Source organism: Argiope bruennichi, chromosome 7 (genome assembly GCF_947563725.1).
Source record: "Argiope bruennichi chromosome 7, qqArgBrue1.1, whole genome shotgun sequence".
In the NCBI taxonomy this organism is placed as follows: Eukaryota; Metazoa; Arthropoda; class Arachnida; order Araneae; family Araneidae; genus Argiope; species Argiope bruennichi.
The window spans coordinates 88,473,937-88,495,365 of NC_079157.1; the positions used below are offsets into that span (position 1 = coordinate 88,473,937).

General features: G+C 27.4%; 1 protein-coding gene across 1 annotated transcript; it reads right to left on the bottom strand.

The window, feature by feature from the left end:
• Window positions 1-794: 794 nt before the first annotated feature.
• Window positions 795-20,777, bottom strand: LOC129975930 (uncharacterized). The gene is made up of 3 exons (XM_056089223.1): window positions 20,419-20,777; window positions 17,823-18,131; window positions 795-10,398 (listed from the first exon to the last, which is right to left on the bottom strand). The coding sequence occupies exon 3, from the start codon at window positions 10,078-10,080 to the stop codon at window positions 4,051-4,053; it is 6,030 nt and encodes a 2,009-aa protein (XP_055945198.1). The 5' UTR covers window positions 10,081-10,398; window positions 17,823-18,131; window positions 20,419-20,777; the 3' UTR covers window positions 795-4,050.
• Between the last annotated feature and the right edge of the window lie 652 nt (window positions 20,778-21,429).

Genomic DNA, 21,429 nt, shown 5'->3' on the forward strand with positions numbered 1-21,429 from the left:
TTAGAGAAAAAATTATAACCTTCAGATCAACAAGCGTTTCAAGGAAATTCATACACAACGATATATATATATATATACATAAACGAAATTTTTTTACGATAAAATTAAATTTTTAATATTAAAAGGTATAGAGAAAATTACACTTAAAAAGCTAAAATTGACATATTAGTTAGATAATTATAACCTACATTCTTTTACATTGTATGAAATTCATTTATCTGGTATATATTAGAGGGAAAATATTTAAATGATTCGAACCTCTTGTCTAAAAAGTTGTAGCTTGATTATGCTTTACACTTCATACGTCTAATTTTCTTTTATTTTTAAAATCTGCTTGTACAATACAGAAGTGATATGTGAAGAAGTAAAGTGTATGAATTTCATCAAAACTGCTTTGTTAAAATAATAAAAAGTATTATAGTAAAATATATTTTTAAAAATTTATTAGAATTAGAAAAAAAATTCTATAAAAATTTATTAGAATTGAAAAGTTTATATTTAAATTTTAAAAATGGTGGGTTTTTTCCCCTATAATATGATTCAAAGTTATTTAAGAAAGATCTGTTTTTAAAAATACATATAAAATAAACTGTTATAAAATCACTTGGAAAAAAAAATTAAAAAAATATTTTTTTTTAGTAAAAATATTTTTTTATTTAAATAAAATAAAATAAAAATTTAATTAATTAATTTTTTTTATAAAAATGTAATTTACATTTATAAAAAATTGATTTTTCAAAATTTCAATTACATTAAAATTGTTTAAAATTTAATTTATTTTTTTATTTAATTAAAGAATTCAATTCACCTTTCATAGCGAACATCTTATCCAAGAAGTAATTATGTGCTAAATGTAGCAGCTTTATTTAAAAAGATCCGCTCTAAAACGCATTTTGGATGGGGTTTTTTTCATTATAATTCAGCAATTTAGAGATTGTATGCTCGTCTATAAACATAATCATGCTAAAAAAACAAATGCGTAATCAATATTTCATATAAAAGAGAATGATCAATCACACAATGCATAGCAATAAATGGATTATATAAAATACATGTAGTGACCAGCATTTCAAAAACAGAGTTCCAATTTTCAGTTTTTTCTTAGTAGTTCCTTGAAATTTAAACATAATTATGAGTTTATACAATGAATATGTAAAATAATTCAAAATTAAATCGTATCACAATCACAACATATAAAAACAACAAGTAATGACTAGCATCTTAGCAATCTTTCTTAAGCATTAGTTGAATGCATAACAATGAAAGACAATTAAAATAACATTGTTTTAATATATCTAGTATAACTTCATGAACATGAAGACACTATATCTAAACGATTTAACTTAAATTAAACATTATCAATATCTTCAACGAACAAGCTAATCTCTAAAGACAATTAGCATAAATAATTTAGCAAGTATTTTTTTTAACATAGCTTGATAAAATATCTTACAAATTCTCTTTTATTTGTAATTTTTTTTTTTTAATTTTAGTTATAAAGTACACAAATAAATATTTATCACAAAAATGTGTACTTCAAAGACAAAGTTCTTTACTTCATCATTTAGTATTATTTGATTTTAAATAATATATCATTTCTATTAGTTTAAGAAACAGAAGAAATAATTAATGAGCAATAGCTTTAAAAATTGTTTCTGTCCCTTTGCATTATTCGATGTCTTTAATCTGACATCAGTTTTATAATTTGTATTTTTGTCTAACTGTCTTTGGCGATCATTTAATTCACTGGAATAATAATTTCAATTAAATATTTCATGTAACTTGGTCTTAATCGCATATTCAACAAAATTTCTTAAATCTCAAATTTTGATAGACATACAACGTACACTACTTTACAAGCCTTATACATTTCTATTCATTGCCCTAATTCTACACATTTCTATTCTACACATCTCCCTAATTTTTTGTTTTTATCTTATTATATCATAACAAAAACAAACAGTGTTTAAAAATAGGAATACTTTCAAACTTTGCTTCATTTTTAAATTAAATCTCAATCATAAGTACAGCAAAATTTTATTAAATTTGACAGAAATCTAAAATTTGGTGAAAAGATACTATTTCGGATTTCATTCGTCCCTCAAAGCGTCTTTGAGTGATCGTATCCATTGACAGACGGACAGACATAATTCTAAGAATAGCATTTTTCAGTTTCAGGGATATCTATCTGAATTGGGGCGATTCGACAAAATCTTCAGTTCGAACTTTTCACCAACTACAGATTTTTTTTTTTTTTTTGTATTTATTATGTACATGAAAATAAACAAATCGCCCACAGGTGTACATTCCCCCTTTTTATAAGAACCATTTTCTTAAAAGAAAAACACAAACATACAAATCACAGAATTTGCACAGAAATTTTTACTAGTGATTTGACAATTTTAAACAAGAGTTATCTATAATCTACACTTCACTAAATATGAAGATAAACCAGTTTATCTCTATATATCTCTACCAGTTTATCTTATATATCTATTATAAACATTATTAAAGACATTCTCACCAAAGCAACTAAAGAAAACCCCTTAAGGATTTTTAGGATACTTTGATATTCATTTCACATAAATATAAATTTAATGAATTACTTTTTTTAAAAAAATGTAGCTTACATTTATAAAAAATTTATTTTTTAAAAATTCCAATTACATTAAATTAAAATTGTTTTAAATTAAATTTATTAAAAATTAATTATTTTTTATTTAATTAAATTATTTAATTCTTCTCTCATGGCGAACATCTTATCCAAGAAGTAACTATGTGCTATATGTAGCAGCTTTATTTAAAAAGATTTGCTCTAAAAAGAATTTTGAATGTTTTTTTTTTTCATTATAATTCAGCAATTTAGATATAGAATGCTAGTCTATAAACATAATCATGTTAAAAAGACAAATACGTAATCAATATTTCATATAAAAGAGAATTATCAATCACACAATACATAGCAATAAATGAATTATATAAAATACATGTAGTAACCAGCATTTCAAAAAGAGAGTTTCAATTTTCAATTTTTCCTTAGTAGTTCCTTGAAATTTAAACATAATTATGAGTATATACAACGAATATATAAAATAATTCAAAATTAAATCGTATCACAATCACAAAATATAAAAACAACAAACAATGACTAGAATCTTAGCATCATACATATCTTTCTTAAGCATTAATTGGATGCTGATTTACTCTATCGTAAATTCGAGACAGAACATCAAACAAAAGAGTGGATTGCTTTAGCTATTATTGTTGTAAAGTTTTAAGGTCAATGTCAAATCAGAAGACCATACTGATTTGATATCGCTGATTTTAATTTTTTAGACATAAAAGTCAAATACCCTTGCGTTTATTAAAGTGATCAACAAAATCTTATGGGACATGCGATCATTTGACACATATGCTTGCAAATCCAAGAAAAAAAAATTACTAAAGATAATTTTGTCGAACTGGCAAATTAAATGCATAAATCTTGTCATAAATCATAAATCAAAAGAATTCTGAAAAAATAAGGGAAAAAAAACTGGCATCAGCATAAGCATATTCATGCCAAATGATTTTGTGTAATTATGCAAACATATGTGAAAGTGGACAAAATGATTTTAAAAAATCAGATCAATTTAATTGATCAGATCAAAAATTAAAAAAAAAGATAAAAAATCAGATCAATTTAAACAATTTAATTGATCAGATCAATTTTAATTGATTGATCTTTTAATCAATCAATTAAAAGCTTTTACACAAGTCAATTGAATGCACCTCTGGCGCACTCAATTTATTGTTTAAAGAGTGACCAATACCATTATCACATAAAATAAAACAAACAAATATGTATTTTTTAATTTTATGACATCAGCGTTTAGTTACAGTTAAATAATAAAAGAATATCTCAAAAAAAAATCTATTTTAATCCAAGATTTTAGAGAAGTTGCGTCACTGGATACTTATGACTTTATACTTATAAATTAATTTTTGCAATTAAGGAAAATGTTTAAGTCCATTTTTAATTTTATATTTCATTTTAAAAAGTAAAGACTACTAGGCATTTTGATATATTAAAATAATACGAAAGAAAAAAATCATAATTAATACGATAGTACTCATAATTAATACCTTCAGTATACTCTTAATTATACTGAGATTTGATGGTCTATCATTTCCGTCCACGCTGCATTTCAAGAGAAAGTCCACGATTTCTGCACAGCCTTTCTGTTCCGCATAGTTGAGAAGGGAAATGTTTTCGGCATTTTTTATATCAATATAATTCATTTTTGAAAGCCTCAACAGTTCATTCAGTGAAGCTCGAACCTTCCGAAGATCCTTCTTCTCAACTGCTGAAAATAAACTTGTAATAAATATCAAAGAAGCTATAATAGGAAAATTATTGGTTGAACTCGAAGCCATTGCAACATTCAGTGGAGTTTCGTTTCTTTCATTAAGAAAGTCGTAATAAGCCCCATAACGAAGCAAAATATGAAAAACTTCTGTTTTACCCAGTTGCGCTGCTATATGGAGAGGAGAGCAGCCATGCGCATCAACAGTATTAACATTCAAACCATTTCTGAGGAGAAATTCGCAAATTTCTGTCTGATTCCCAGCCGCTGCATAGTGCAGTAAACACCAGCCATTCTCTCCTATATCGCCAACATCGATTCCTTCGCCTAGAAAATACTCCACAATATCCTGATACCCTTCCTTTGCCGCCATATGTATAGGTTTGACACCTGTGGAATCTCTGGCATCAGTAGCGGCTCCTTTTTCAATTAAACTTTTGATTATTTGTAAAGATCCCGATACAGCTGCATCATGCAAAAAAGTACGATCATTGTCCCCTTTAAAATTAATATCGATTTCTGAAAGCTCCAAAAGTGTTTCCATTACATCCAGACTCTTACACTTAATTGCTAATCCAATGGCAGAAATGCCATCTTCGTCTCCCAACGTGGCATTCGCTCCAGCTTCGATTAGCACTTCAATCATTTCATAATCGCTATTTGCAACAGCTAGATGAAGTGGTGGGTTGTGGTCTGGTACATTCGGATCAGCACCATTTAATATCAAAAGTCGAGTTATTTCACTATAGCCTTGTCCTGATGCAAGCTGGAGTGGAGTTGCAAAGTTTTCATTTGTGTCATTAATGTCGGTCCTTTTCTCTAATTCTAATAATTTCTTCACGATATTCAGGTGGCCATACTGTACTGCTGTATGGAGAGGAAATTCACGGCACTCAAGACTCGAAGCACCGTTTTCAGGGTGTCTAGCTAAAAAATATTCCACAATATCTTCATGTCCGCTTTTGATGGCTGAAAGCAAATATTTTCTTTCTTTTTGCACACTCATTTCCGCTTTTTTATCGTCTATTAAAACTCTCACTATGTTCCATCTTTTTGCTTCTACTGCTAAGTCTAGAGGGGTAAAGCCGTCAGGACTTGATGCATTTACACATGCCCCATATTTAATTAAACAATTCATAACATCCTCATGACCAAAATAAACTGCTACAGCTAGAGCCTTATTTTTAGCATCCTCCACACACCCTTTATGAATACCCTTTCCAATGCAATATTCAACGAACATGAGATCACCTTGTGATGTTCCCAACATTAAAGGACTTGAATCACCACAATCTGTGAAATTAATAGATATGCTTTCGTCAATAAGAATATCCGCCATGCCATTTACAATAATTGCCTGCAATGGTGTTGTACCAATGTCGTCTTTGATGTAGATATCAGCTTGATTTTTCAAAAGACATCGCACAATGTCTTTGTGTTTTCTAAAAGCACTAAGCTGCAAAGCTGTTGTACCGGAAAATTCTAACACATCATCAAAATCGTTGGTACCGTTGATAAATAATACAGTATTATCTTGGACTTCACAATTCGAATTCTTCTCAAGTTCATTCCTCCCGATTTTCGAATTGATTCGTTTAATATACCCCTTCGAAATGAGGAAGTTAACAATCTCTGTGTGTCCTTCATACGCAGCCAAATGCAATGCAGTGCATCCACTATCATCACATTCTGCATTTATTTCATTGTTTATCAGCAACTCCACGATGCGCAGGTGACCCTTCAAAGCTGCCCAATGCAGAGCCGAAAGCTTAGAACTTGTATTACATCGATGTAACAGTATTTCAACAAGTTCATAGTGACCGAATTGGGCAGCCAAAATTAAGGGCTTATACGAAGAATTTTTAATTCCATCAGCGATTTTATCCTTTCCCAGTAAAGGTTTGGATATCCTTAAAAAATATCTTCTTATTTCGACAACGAAATCTAATGGATCCCATATATAATTTTTAACACTATCAACAACCATTTCCCTTTCCAGTAAAAATTTCGATGTGGCTAAAAATCCACCTTTCACAGCAAAACACAGAGCGGTAAAGCCATTAAAGTCGGTTGCATTTATGTCGGCTCCATACTGTAATAATATCTCAACTACTGTATTATGACCTTTTTCTGCTGCTAAATGGAGGGGCGTCGCTCCTTTCAAAGTTTTTGCATCAACTTCAGCACCTTTTGATATTAAGAGTTGCACAACATCAGCATGGCCTCCTCTCGCTGCGTAATGCAAAGGAGTAAACTTCAAGTCCGATCTAAAATTGACAGATATTTTGTCCAGCAAAGTGATAACTAAATTCATATGCCCTTTTCCTGATGCTAAATGTAGTGCCGTATCTCCGAAAAAAGTTTTGTTAGCATCAACAATCTTTTCCAAAAGTATGCTGGCAATAGTTAAATGGTTGCGGATGATAGCATAATGAAGCGCAGCATTCCCGAAGAGGTCTTTATATGACATTTCAGCACCATCTTTTAAAAGATATTTTACAACATCAGTATGTCCATTAATAGATGCGAGGTGCAAAGGTGTTCTTCCGCATATATCTCTATAATTAATTAATGAATTTAATTCTTGAACCAAATATTTTACTGTAGCAAGCCTTCCATTCGATGATGCAACATGTAAAGCCGTTTGAAGATTAAAATCAACAGCGTAAACATCCAGATTAAATTTTAACAAAAACTTTACAGTTTCTAAACAAGGTCCTTTGGCAGCAAAATGCAAAGATGTTTGCGAGCGCATATCTCTTCCAAAGACATCAGCTCCCTTACTAATGTAGTCTTTCACTTTTTCCTTTTTACCTTCGGATAATGCAGCAAAAAGCTTTAGTTGCTGGCTGACTGTGGAGAGGTCTGTATCAAGACAAGTCTTTATCATTTGTGGATCATTTTTCACCTTTTTACCTATCTCTTGTTTCGACTTCAGTAAATCATAAGTTCTCATTTTTTCTGCGTTTAAAAGGATATCTGCGCATTCATCTTCTAACACAATGCTGACTAAAGCATTCCCATGCGCTAAATGATTGCGCAAATTCTTACCATTTATTACTGGATAATATTTATCTAAAAAGAATGCGTTATGAGTTAAGCGATTTGGTAAGGATTTGCATCCTAAAATACTAAAGGAATCTAATGTTAACATCTCAATAATAGATAGCAATTTCAATTTCTTTTGTGAACACTGTGATTTTTGAAAGAACTGTTTATTTTCATGATATTCTTTAACAATCTGTTCAAGTAAAGAGAGTTTATCGGACAACAAAGGTTTTAATTTTTTACTTTTAGGTATTTTTTGAAGGGATTTTTGAAGTTTATTTTCTTCCTGGTTTTGAAGGATTTGTTTGAATTCTTTAATCCATTTAGTTTTACCAAGGCGGAATTCTAAAAAAATATGTATTTTCGATAGAGCGGTCAAGAAAGGAATTCCTCTTGCAAAATTTTCTCTCACCAACTCCGAAGTAATCTTTTGGAACATATCTGAGAATTTCTTTGAAAGCTGAGGTAATGCCAGAGATTGAAATCTTTCTTGAAAATCAAGCATACGTGTTTCTAATACTTGAGAATACTCTTCATTATCAAACTGAATTATTGATATTAATCTTTTAAGAGAATCAAGGTATGTATTCTGAGTATGTTTGAAATTAGTTTTTTCGCTCTGGATTAAAGACTGAACTTCCAGAAACATTTCTTCAACACGATTTGCTTTTTTATCACAGTCAGTTCTCAAATTTGTAATCATTCTTTTAAAATTTTTTATTTCATCCTTTTCTATAGAAATTGCTTCTATATTTCTTTCCAGTTCCGGAATACAGTGTGAAAGGTCTGAAAAATCTAAAAAACAATTCATTTTATGAAGAAAATACAACAATGTTTTTAATCTATATTTGTCTAAAATTTTAATGAAAATTTCTCGATATTTTTCTACGTTTTCAGGCATGTTAAATTTTGTTATTACTCTTAAGCCTTTATCTGTCGGTCCAATTTCAGTTTGTAGAGAATTTGAAGCGATAGATCCGAAATCTGAATAAATTTTCAGTAATTCTTCACGGTCAGAGGGCATATAAGATTTAAAACCCTCAAATGAACCGTTTGCATCGGATGCCTTTTCCGCACAAGCCATTTGAACTATATCTTGAATTCGGCGAAAAAGCTTTATTGAGTTATTGATTTGATTTTTTATCTCATTCTTTAATTCCAAGACCAAGTTTTCTAACTGCTCGATGCCGCTTAGGTTTAAATTTTGCGCTTCTATTAGTTCTTTCTGCAACGAAATCGCGGAAATGTGATGTTGCGTGAGAAATAATTTCATAGCGTCAACGTCTTTACTATCTCTCAGTTTACTAAATATTTTTCTAACGATCATGGTCTTCTTTCTAAGAAGAATATCAGAAACTGCTAGATTCATTTCAGTGATGTCAGATTGAATTCTTTGGAAAACATTTTGTTCGCTCATTTCAATCCCATATCTTACGAAAAGACATTCTTCATGAGATAAATCATCTCTCAGTTTTGTGATCACTTCCTTTATATTATCAGGTAGAAAGGATAGCAATAATTCGTATGTTTCCGTAGATAAATTGGGGGAATCTGTTGTACTTTTCATGCATTCTCCGATGACTTGCAGAGCCCTAACAATGACTAATTGGTCACATTTTTCGGTGATGTTAGCAGACATGGCCAAATCTATACAACTTTTTATTTTCTCAAGAGAGTACAGGTCCCTAACTAGCCTGAAGTCATCGTGCAGTTCCTTAAAATCTACAATATTTTCAATATTTTCTATTTCATCGATCACTAACATTCCAAATCTACACTTATCAACCAGTTTGATTTTGTCTTTCAATTTTATTAATATATCTGAAAAGTTTACCAGATGCATTAGCAATCTTTCTTTATTGATAATGAAATGGTACAATGGATACTGTTGGAAACAATTTTGACAAGAACGGATGAAAATAGTTAAACAAAATTCGATTTCTTCCCATGGCAATTTACTTGCACATTTCAGACAGGATTTCAACATATGGATATTTTTAGCAATGTATTTCGAAGAAAGTATAAATTGTTCGTTCGGTTCCATGTTCCTAAACTGTTTTCCAAGATTGATGATATTTTCGACGACAGAATCTATTCGAATTATCGCAAGATCTTTAAGGTTTTGGATATCAATAACATTTCCTTTATTTTTCTTCTGAGAAGAAACTTCATCGAAAAATCTGAAGTCCGCTAATTTGCTTTTTACGTAAATCCTCATTTCTTCATCTATACAAACATTTCTGACCGTCAAATCGTTGAATGCTTGGGAGAGTAGATCATCTAATCCATCGGAATTTTTTTGAAAATAGTCATTCAACCATTTGCTAAGAAGGATTTCAAGAATCTCTTTCTTATTTGAGCGTATGGCGTAGTAAATGGCATTGTGGCATTCCTCGTCCTCTTCTTCAGGCAGAACATCACATTTTTTAGTCAAATAGGGTAAAATGCATACATGGTTTTCATTCATAAGTAAATATTCAAGCACTTTTACTGCAGACGATTTACAAGCGAGGCATATTAAATTGATACTACCTAACTTTACATAAGCATTTTGCTGATATTGTTTGGTTGCTTCACAATTCATAGATTTCTCTATGTAATTCATCAAAGCGCGTTGATAAGAGTCCACATCATCATCAATTACAGCATTCTTAATGTTAAGGAGTATTTCGATGTAGAATTCCATTTTCTTATGCTCCTGTTTTATAGTGATAATACCTGTATATTCTGTATATGTAGAGAGCTTGTAAGAACTCTGTGGTTGAGTGTATAGGTTAGGTCTCCTTTTTTAAGGTCACAATGTAAGGAAAATATTTTTTTACCCTACAATCCAGAAATTATGAAATCAATATTTCAGTTTTTTTTCAATTATTTCTTATTATCATAAGAAGTTAGTGCTTCCAATACATTATTTAGAATACAAAAAACGTCTTTTAAAGTGTTCTATCAAAGGCCAGAAGATGGAAAATGGTTACCAAGAAAAGTCACTCGACGATCGTGGAACCTGAAAGCAATAAAGACAATTATTACAATGTCGAATAGAAATATTTTAATTTAAAAAAAAGTCTAGAAGATCTATTCTTATTACGTAAGATGGGAAAACAAAGCGTAGTATGGAGAGCACTGTCGTTGAGATATTTGATTGAAAGCTTATTCAAGGCGCAGTTGTTGGACCAATTCACTGTAGTTTCAGAAAGAAGGAAATGTGTAAACTTTATATGTATTGTTGATTACTTTTTCGCGAATGTTGTAGAAGCAATTTAAAGAACCATACATACCAAATAAAAACGAAAACTCTACAGTTTAAATCATATTTATTTTAATTGCTGCACAACCAAACATCATCAAAAATTCAAGTAAGCACATAGTTCTTTCTTGACAATTTTTTTTTTAAGGAGAGATGCTTCCAAAAAAATTAATGAAAAAAAAGTAAATTTCAATAATAATAATATTTACAAAAAATTATATTACTGCACGAGCTATAATTCATTTTATTAGTCCAAATAAATGATATTATGACGATATCTTCAAAATATTGCATGGTATTCACACTATTGAGGAAAAATTATACAATATCTTGTAATAATAAGGCAGATATTATAATATTTTATATCACTTGTTTCTCAAGATACTTTTAAAAATATGATAAAACGCTAAACAAAATGGTCTCGTCGTTGAGTTGTGACGCCACCAACAGAAGGACTGGTTTTCATTAGACTTGTAACTATCTAGGCTTTTAAGTTGTTTAGAATCAAAACAACTGTCTTTTTTGAAGCACATACTTATTAAATGTTAAATGTTTTTGAGAATTTTTACTTTCTCTATCCCTACTAATAATATAAATGAATGTGTGTTAATTGATGCTCTACAGGTCAGATCATTTGAGTTACAGTTACTAAATTTGGCTCATATATACCTTGGAGGAGAAAAATGTGCACCTCAGAGCAATTTTTTAAAAATTTTAATTATAAATTAAATGGTTTAAAAATGAAGCTGAATTTTGGCTTTTCCCATGATAACTTCCACATAATATTATTGCACAAAAATATATGTTAAACCATTTCAAATTTTTAAAAAATTCCTTTTTTAATGATAGCAATTTAATAGTTGTGCAATTGTTGTCCTGAATTTTGTCAAATTTTTAAAAATATTTTTTGTTTAATTTTCAATAATTGACTATATTGTTGCTCAAAAATTCAAACTGTTTTTACTGTTTCAGCAAATATATGATCGCGTGATTTTTTTTCCATTGCTGAAAGTTAAAGAAGAATTCTAATTAATATATGAGTAAAAAAGCAAAATACCGTATCGTGAATGTTGGAAGATAGATGAACTGGGCACTCACATTTTTAGTACTGTTACTGTCATGAGACTGGTTTTCATTGAAAAATTGTATGTTTATAACAAACATAATGATGAAACACAATTAAAATAACATTGTTTTAATATATCTGGTATAACTTCATGAACATGAAAATACTATATCAAACGATTTAACTTAAATTAAACATAATCAATATCTTCGAATAAGCTAATCCCCAAAGACAATTAGCATAAAATAATTTAGCAAGTATTTTTTTTTTTAACATAGCTTGATAAAATATCTTACAAATTCTCTTTTATTTGAAATCTTTTTTAGTTTCAGTTATAAAAATACACAAATAAATATTCATCACAAAAATGTTTACTTCAAAGTTCTTTACTTCATCATTTAGTATTATTTGATTTTAAATAATCTATCATTTCTATTAGTATAAGAAACAGAAGAAATAATTAATGAGCAATAGCTTTAAAAATTGTTTCTGTCCCTTTACATTATTCAATGTTTTTAATCTGACATCAGTTTTATAATTTGTATTTTTGTCTAGCTGTCTTTGGCGATCATTTAATTCACAATTTTTGGTTGTTAAGAATTGCAATTGAATATTTTATGTAACTTGGTCTTAATGGCATATTCAACAAAATTTCTTAAATCTCAAATTTTGATAGACATACAACGTACACTACTTTACAAGCCTTATACATTTCTATTCATTGCCCTAATTCTACACATTTCTATTCTACACATCTCCCTAATTTTTTGTTTTTATCTTATTATATCATAACAAAAACCAACAGTGTATGAAAATAGGAATACTTTAAAATTTTTTAATCTTTGCTTCATTCTTAAATTAAATCTCAATTATAAGTACAGCAAAATTTTATTAGATTTGACAGAAACCTAAAATTTGATGAAAAGATAATATTTCGGATTTCATTCGTCCCTCAGAGCGTCTTTGAGTGATCGTATTCATTGACAGATAGGGCAGACATAATTCTAAAAATAGCATTTTTCAGTTTCAGGGATATCTGAATTATGGAGATTCGACAAAATCTTCAGTTCGGACTTCACCAACTACAGTTTTTTTTTTTTTGTATTCATCATGTACATGAAAATAAACAAATCACTCACAGGTGTATATTCCCCCTTTTTACAAGAGCGATTTTCTTTAAAACACACACACACACACAAATCACAGACATTTTTAAACAGGAATTATCTATAATCTACACTTTACTAAATAGGAAAATAAACCAGTTTATCTCTATATATATCTACCAGTTTATTTTATATATTTCTTTTAAATATTATTAAAAATATTTACATTTTTAGATACAGTTTTAGGATACTTTGCATTTCACATAAATATAGGTAAAGGGGACAGATAAAAATAAAGAAAAGAAAATTTCTCTGGGTTTTTATTTTTAAAGCAAAAAACAAATAATATAAAATGATGAGAATGGTTTCTACTTTTCAAGAACAATTAAATGCTTAAATTTTGTTGAGATAAAGATATGCTACTAGATATTATAATTTATTGAAATCAGATTGAAAAACACTTCTTAATAATTTTTTAATTAATTTTTTCCAATCTTTATTACTACAGACTACTTCAACAAACTATACACCTTTACTGAAATTAATAATATTTTGAAAATAGTCTTTTGAAATAATTTTTTAGAAGAAATGTATCAATTTAATGAAATTTCTAATTGTTGCATCTAATTCCATAAGAGAAAATTAAGTAATTGTTTAAACTTTTTTTAGTAACAACTTTCTAATAGTTACTATTATTTTTTTAAAAGACAAAATTATAAAGGATGAAGAATTAGTTCTGTTTCAAAGTTCTGTCAAGAACATGCTTTGCTTTCACATTAATCTTCCATCATGTTCAAAATGATATATTTCAAAATTCTTTTGACCTTGAATATCTAAAATATCATCTAAGACTTTGAGGAACAATTTCGCATTCTGTTTTACTGTATTTATTGTGGATAAGGATTTTAAAGTTAATTTCTTTTCATATTTTACAATACTGCGACATTCAATTTCATGTAAATATTTTAATGTAGCAAAATTTGCTTTACACATTATTTAAGCTGTCGAAATCAGGACAATGAAAGAACTGGTCTCTCTCTCTCTACATACATATATGTATAATAAATAGTTATTTTGAATAATTTTTATGATATGAATATAATTTATTTTTTAAAAAACTAGACAGGGTTATTTTGATTACATGGATGTTTATACTTCATGCATAATCTAGATGGAGAAAAAATTGTGCATGATTTTCCAATTAATGGAACTATTACTTACAAGCCAGCAATTTTAAATATAATTCCAAATAATCCAATTTTTTTTAATAATTCAATAAAATTGATCTGTTTAAAGGGTTTTTATAAGAATTATGTGTACTATGTGTTTAAATGGTGTTTATACTTAATGCATAATTTAGAAGGTGAATTAAAATTATGCATAGCCTTTCAATTAATGAAATTATTATAACTTACAATAATTTTAAATCCAATTTCAAATAATCTTTTATCTTGGGGCGGGGGATAATTCAATGAAACTGATCTGCTTCAAAGGTTATTTTATGTGTACTATGTTTTATGATTATAAAAACATATATCAAATTTACAACATTTTTGTTACTATGCAAAGCCCCTACAATATATTTACAACTTAAATCAGATTTTAAGAGAATTACATCAATAATCCTTATTACTTCCTTATCAGCAAGTTTTATTAAAGGCATCTTTATTTTTATATAGTGTAAAACATTTTCAAGTGACTGCTCAAATTTATGGATTTATGTTTTAAGAGGAACAAAGTTTTTATAATTTTAGTGAAAAAATTTATAGGCATAGGGAGATATTGAATAAAATAAAACAAAATATAAATATTTGGGATGAATATCTTCAGTATAAGTAGCTGTTTAGTTGAAGTTGTTCCATTATAAACTGCACATTATTTTTTGGGTACTTGTACATTAGTATATAAAAGTGCCAAATTTGGAGGCTAATATATATATATTTGGAGGTTATGTATATATTTTGGAGGCCAGTCACTGTCTGCAAAAAACATGACATCTTTGTCATTTTCTTTCTTTATTTTTTTTCTTTTTTTTGATAATTAATTGCCAGCATGTAGTTCAAGTTTCATCTAAATTTACTAAAAGATTTCCCAACAATAAAATTAGAGAAGTTAAAAAAAATCCATTGGAAATATTGAAAGACAAAGGCAGATTCTTTTTCATCTTAGTAATTGTTTTCAATTCTTAAAAAACAACAACAATGAAATATTAAATTTTAAAGCAGTTATAGATAATGAATTTATAGCTATTTCACGATTCAATATTTATTGTAAAATAACTAATATAAAGAAAACAAATATGATAAAAATAATATACAAATATAGGTTTGTAACAAAGTTTATATTATTGAAAAAATTTAAAGATAAGAAGATAAGCAAAGGTAAGATTTATTAAATCAAGATATAAAGATTTATGTTTGTATTTTAAATCAATTTGAAGAAATTAACTATCATTTGCAATTATTTTTATTTCAATTAAATGCAGAGAATACATTTAATGATAGAAAGTATACAAATTTAATGTTTGAGTTTTCAATTGTATATTGCAAGAAAAAATCATCTGCTTTTCTTAATTAATGTTGGAATTAAGATCTTATCTATTGCAGTTTTGAATATTTCAATTATAACTATGAATTGTAGTAAAAGGAAGATTTTTTTTGAATTACCAGTTTTTATATTTATATATATAATCATAATTTTTGAAACAGAGCCATGGCCGAAGACAGAAAAGACACTTTGAATTTTTAATTTCGTTTTATTTCCATCCTGGGAGGTATGATTTATGAACAAGCAGAAGCGACAAGCACAACACAGAATGATAGGATAGGATCAGGAAATAAGAGAATATATTAGAATGATATTAATATGGGCTAAATTAAACTGAAGGTTAGGAAATTAAGCTTAAATTATATTTTAAAATATCATTATATATAAATATATATATTTGTGAATTAAATGCCCATCATTGGCAAACTTTAGGTTTAATCACATGCTGTCAGCAAACATAATCAGTAAACTAACATAATATTTTTAATGGTTAACCGCTATTATGCATTTCATACAAATACCCATACTTGGGTAAAAGTTATAATACTTGTCTTTTTTTTTAAATACAACCTACTCTCAGTAATACGGCAGACATCAAACCAAAGGACCACCAAATTAACAAAAGCTCCAAAATAAAAAATGTATGTAAATAACAAAATTTATATTTATTGCACACAATATACAGAATTTTATAAAAGATTATTCTTTATATAATTAATATTGCAAAGTGTAATTCAAGATTTGAGCAATACCTATTTTATGTTTTTGCAAGATAATTGATATCCAGAAAGTAAATTGGTTGATTACTATAACAATCAATTCCATGATAAGTATTTTCTTTGGATAGCAAAGTATAGATTAAATCTTCCTGACAATATGTAGTCACATTTGAAAAAGAAGAATACTACACTTGAATCAAAATTCTGAAAAATTTCAAATGCATCTCTACTAGTTAATGAGATCCCATAATCAGTGAGCGCAAAAGTGATTTTTCATTTTTATATATATTGCCATGAAGAAAATGTAATTTTAGAAAATAATTTAGTTTATTTTAATAGGAGAAATATCTATAGAAGAGAATGAATATATGAAAGCGTAAGGTGCCAAGTTGTAATTTTTTTAAAGTGATAAATATATTCAAAAACATGCAATTTCTGGAAATTTTTAAAGCAATCAATTTTACATAATGTTACCACTAAATCTTTTTCTCTTTCTTTATTTTTATTTAATTAGTTTTATTCAAGCTTTTAATCTTTACTCCACATGCATTTAAACAATTTCAAACTATGGTAACGAAAGAAGAGTAGAAGTTTTATTTCAGTTTTTCAAAACTGTCAATATAAATTCTTGATGATAAAAATAGTCAAATTTATGGCTTGAAAACCACTGTTTAGTTTCACACTTCCAAGTAATAATAGCTATCAAAAATCTTTAAATGTGAAAGTTGTTAGTCTTAATAAGGCACTAATTTGGCTAATTTGATTTATTTTTCTATCTTCAATATTAAGGAAATTATAGCAAAATGAATATTTCAACCCCTCTTTCCAACATTTCCACACTTTTGGAGCAAGATAGCCCACTATGAAGTCATCCAAGTTTTTTACATTTCTTACAACATATTAAAAGCTGGTTAAAATCTAAACAAAATTACTCTAGTTATCTTGTTAACAAAACAACATGGGCAAAGCATTATATGAGCCGCTCAGAAGCCAATGCAAGTAAGTCCATTTTTTGATATTTTCTGATTTTTGGAAATTTTGATGAAATAAATAATAATCTTCTGTTATTAAAGGATTTACTCGTTGGTTACTTTTTTCTAGGTTAGACAGCCCTTTTTTTAATAGCTTCTGAATATATTGTATAATAATTTCAGAAGCCATTGTGAATAAGTCCACCTTTTATCCATATTTTTTTTATTTTATCATTTTTATTTTTATTTTTTTTAATTTTTATTTTTTATATTTTATTATTTTTACATAAATTTCTTATCTTTTTCAGCTGCCAAAAGGTATAAGTCCTAAAATTTTTAAGATGCTGTCATTATTTCAATAAATACTTATGTTTTTATTTACACATCCTGTACATATCTTGTTTTTTTGCAGAGTTTACACCTCGAAAAAAGACTTTATACACTTTTGTAATTAAATTAATAAACCAAGAATTTTAAAAACTAATGTATCAAAAAACATTAATTTTCTCAATTTCTGTGTTTTGGACTTAACCGTATTGGCTTCTGAGTGGCTCATATATGAACAAAGAGTGGTTTTGTTTTCAAGGGACTATGATTGGTGAAGATCTGCAGAAATGTTCCCAAAATCGCGCCATGAAAACCATTGCAATAGGTAGTCTTCCTATAAGGAATCTACCTAAAAAAGCTATTAATAGAGATTTATAATTTAAATTGTTTAAAATTTCAGGAATTACAGCAATACCATTGACTTTGAAAGAAAAATTTTACTTACCTGATTGAAAGGAGGGTCTTTTAACTACACTCTTAATTCCAAATTGCTATTGATCATGACTGATGCATTTATAATGAGTATTTTCTCTGTTGTTAGTGAAACAAATAATATTGATTTTTTTGTTTTTGTTTTCAAAATTAAATGGTAGATTTCAATAGTCCTTCTTTTTCGCCAGCTTTATAAGTTCAGAAAATGAGATGAACATTTTCTTTTCATTTCGTTTCTTCTTTTTTTAATCAAACATTTCCTTGGAAAATAAAATCTTCTGCATTTTTTCAAATTGTGTTCAGGAAAGTGGAGGATACATGCCTATAAATGAGAGTTACTAATTATTATATCAGTGATAAGGATAACAGAAAAATAAAAATTACACCATAAAATACATTTTATAACAATTATCATTTTTAAGAATGAAAAGAAATATAACTTTTTGTCTAAGGATAAAATAATTTACAGATTTAGTTAAGCATAAAATAATCGATTTAAGATTTAAACTTTGATAGATTATTTCAAAAGAGGAATTAAGGTACATAAAGATAAAAGATTTTATTTATATAAAGTCCTTTCTGTGTATAATTCTTATCAGGTTTTGGAAAAGAAAACATAAACCTTCTTTTCTCTATTGCAGTTGTCTCTGCATCTTGGAATGCACTATGTGAAAAACATATTAAAATATTGCAAAAAAAAAAACACATTAAAGACGACCAGTTGATAAAATTAACTAAAAATCAAATAATTATATATACAAACAATTAAAACACTTATCTTCAGTGGCAGAATGGAACATTAGACTAGGAAGCAAAGAAAGGTAATCAACATCTTCTAAATCATCCTCTAAATATTATTATTTTTATGGGATGATAGATTAAGTACAATTCCTTTTAGATTATATTTCATTTTGTTTTATAATAAACACTTGAGTAAAGAACATACCTTAATTATTATTATTTAAATTTACTTCAAAATAATGCTGTTTACAGGACAGAACTTTGTAAGAACAATTTGCTGTTAATAAATCAGCAAACAAATGTGATCAACTGGCATACCTCAAAAAAAAAAAAAATATTATGAGACAGATGAATAGTAACAGATAAGACCAATAAATAACTGGTATGACAAGAAAACATACAATATGTGAATTACAAATTTTCCAACTAGGATTCTTTTTATTCTTTTCTTCATTTCATTTCTTTCATTCATTTTCTTTTTATAACCTTTCACTCTGCAATTTATCATTATATATAAATATCAATCATCATTAATTCACTTCTCCTACTTTTTTTTTATTTTTTATATCAAAGAACTTAAGTTATTTTTGTCACAGCAAATCTAAAATCAATTATCTGTTTTCCCATTGAATACCACATCAGTTATTTTTAAAAATTTTAAAGCAACTTTAAAATTTATACATGCACATGATTTACAAATGTTAGAGACACAGCTATCATACTGCATTGTTTACAAATTATTAATTATAATAAATAATATTAAACTTGCGATTACTAAGTAAATTTAGTAGGCAATTCAGTATTAAAAAGTTATAAGTTAACACCAAAAATAACACAAAATATTTTGGATAGACTTTATTTTGTAATTGCAAAATTCTAAATACCTATAACATAAAATAAAATTATAATTTTCAATTCGCATCTAAATTTTTTAAAATTTTAACAATGTAGGAAAGTAAAAATATTTTGTTAGTTCTAGAGATTTTTTAATAATATATGAAATGATATTCTTTGTTTATTATCAATTCATACAATTTCACTTTTAGCATTAAAAATGAAATTTAATTAAAAATCTATTGATTTTATCTTTACTTAATTCAATTAGTGAAAGATGCAAATTATTAAGATTTTCCTTTCTTTAATTTAAATGTTCCTCCTTTTAAATGTTTAGAAAACAAAACAACCTTTTAAAGTAAAAAAGAACTTTTTTTCCCCTTAAATAAATTTGGAAATTAGTTATTACTTAATATTTTTATCTATTTTTAAGCATTTCTATATAAAATACTTGTTTTTCTTCTATATTTACTTTACTTCAGTAACTACTACAATTCAAGAAGCTATATAAAACTTTGATTATACAATTCTCAAATTTAAATAAAACATTAATCAATCTTTAATATATTCTCTAACTAGTGTTTATGATCTAACTCATCTCAAATGATTAACAATTATAAATGAATTCAAAATTGAATGTTATACTCCAAAGTAGTACAGTAAATATGTTGAAATATAAGTATCATATTTGATAACAAACAATATTGCAGAAAATGTTTTATTAAAATTTTAAATTTGGTGCATGGCAGCAACTAATACCAAGAAACATTTTTAAGATAGTGTTAGCTTTTATGCATTATCTGCCTCCAATATGTTAATCATTTTTTAAAAAAAATCTTAATATATTAATTCGTTTGGTGATTGTGATAAGTTTGACTAATTTTTTTTTGGGGGGGGGCTAAGAATCTGGTACCTAATTCTCATCTTTTATCAATTAGACAATACCAATTTGTAAATTAATCTTGCTTAAGAGGTTTCTAAATAAATAGAATTATTTTCAATTTTGAAAAGTGAAAAAAAAAAAAAATACTCACGGAATTTGATTTCTTAAAAAATTATTTTTCGAAAAGCACAAATAAGTTTCTGTATTATTTGAAAACACACCCTAAAACAAGGCATTGATTATCCACAAACACAGAATTACATTACACACAGCATTTCCTTGTTCTTTTTATCACTTAACTATTGTGACATTTCATTCGCTTAGTTTAATTTGTAAATTCGATTTTAATTCCATCATTTGACAAAATATCAATCATTATGGGGATATAAGAAGGTGAAAATAAAATGTTCGAGGAAGATTTTTCTGAAACATTATCGAACTTTTATATAAAATGTGCGAGATTCTCAGAACCTTTCAACATTTATAGTCAGCTAACTTCATATTCCGAGTTTTGTTTATATCACCAAACTGCGCAATTAGAATGTATCCTACCGAAGCTGGTTTTACCTCAAATGATTCATTTACCAAAATTTCTGGAGATTTGGGTTTTGATTATTTATTAGAGATGCATAATCCACGATTTTTTGAATAACAAATAATTTTGCTATTGTTATTTTTAAATATTTGTTCCAAATATCTGTTATTTCAATCATATTATTAATTAAAAGTTATTAATAAGTATTAAATATAAAATTTACTAATTGTAATTAATATTTCATTTACTAATTTAAGTAACGTGTGATTGAATTAATCTATCGATTTCAGCTCACTTCTTAAATTTGATTTTTTTTCAAAAGTATTTTTTTAATTTCTTTATTGGAGTAAACCATTTTCTGAAAAATTTGAATTAAATATATGTCATTTCCTTAAAATGTTTACTTTAGTTTTTTATTCTACATATAGATGGCGCCAGAAGTAAACAGAATATATGCAATCAGTCAGTTACAAGTAATTAAAAATGATCTTTATGGAATAGTGCATCCTCAAATGCGCATATCGAATCCCTACCAATAAGTGGAGCGGTGACTTAGCACTTTCCAGTGAAGCCTCACACTTTCTAGTGAAGTCACCGCTCCGATAAATTTCAGTGATATGCAATTCA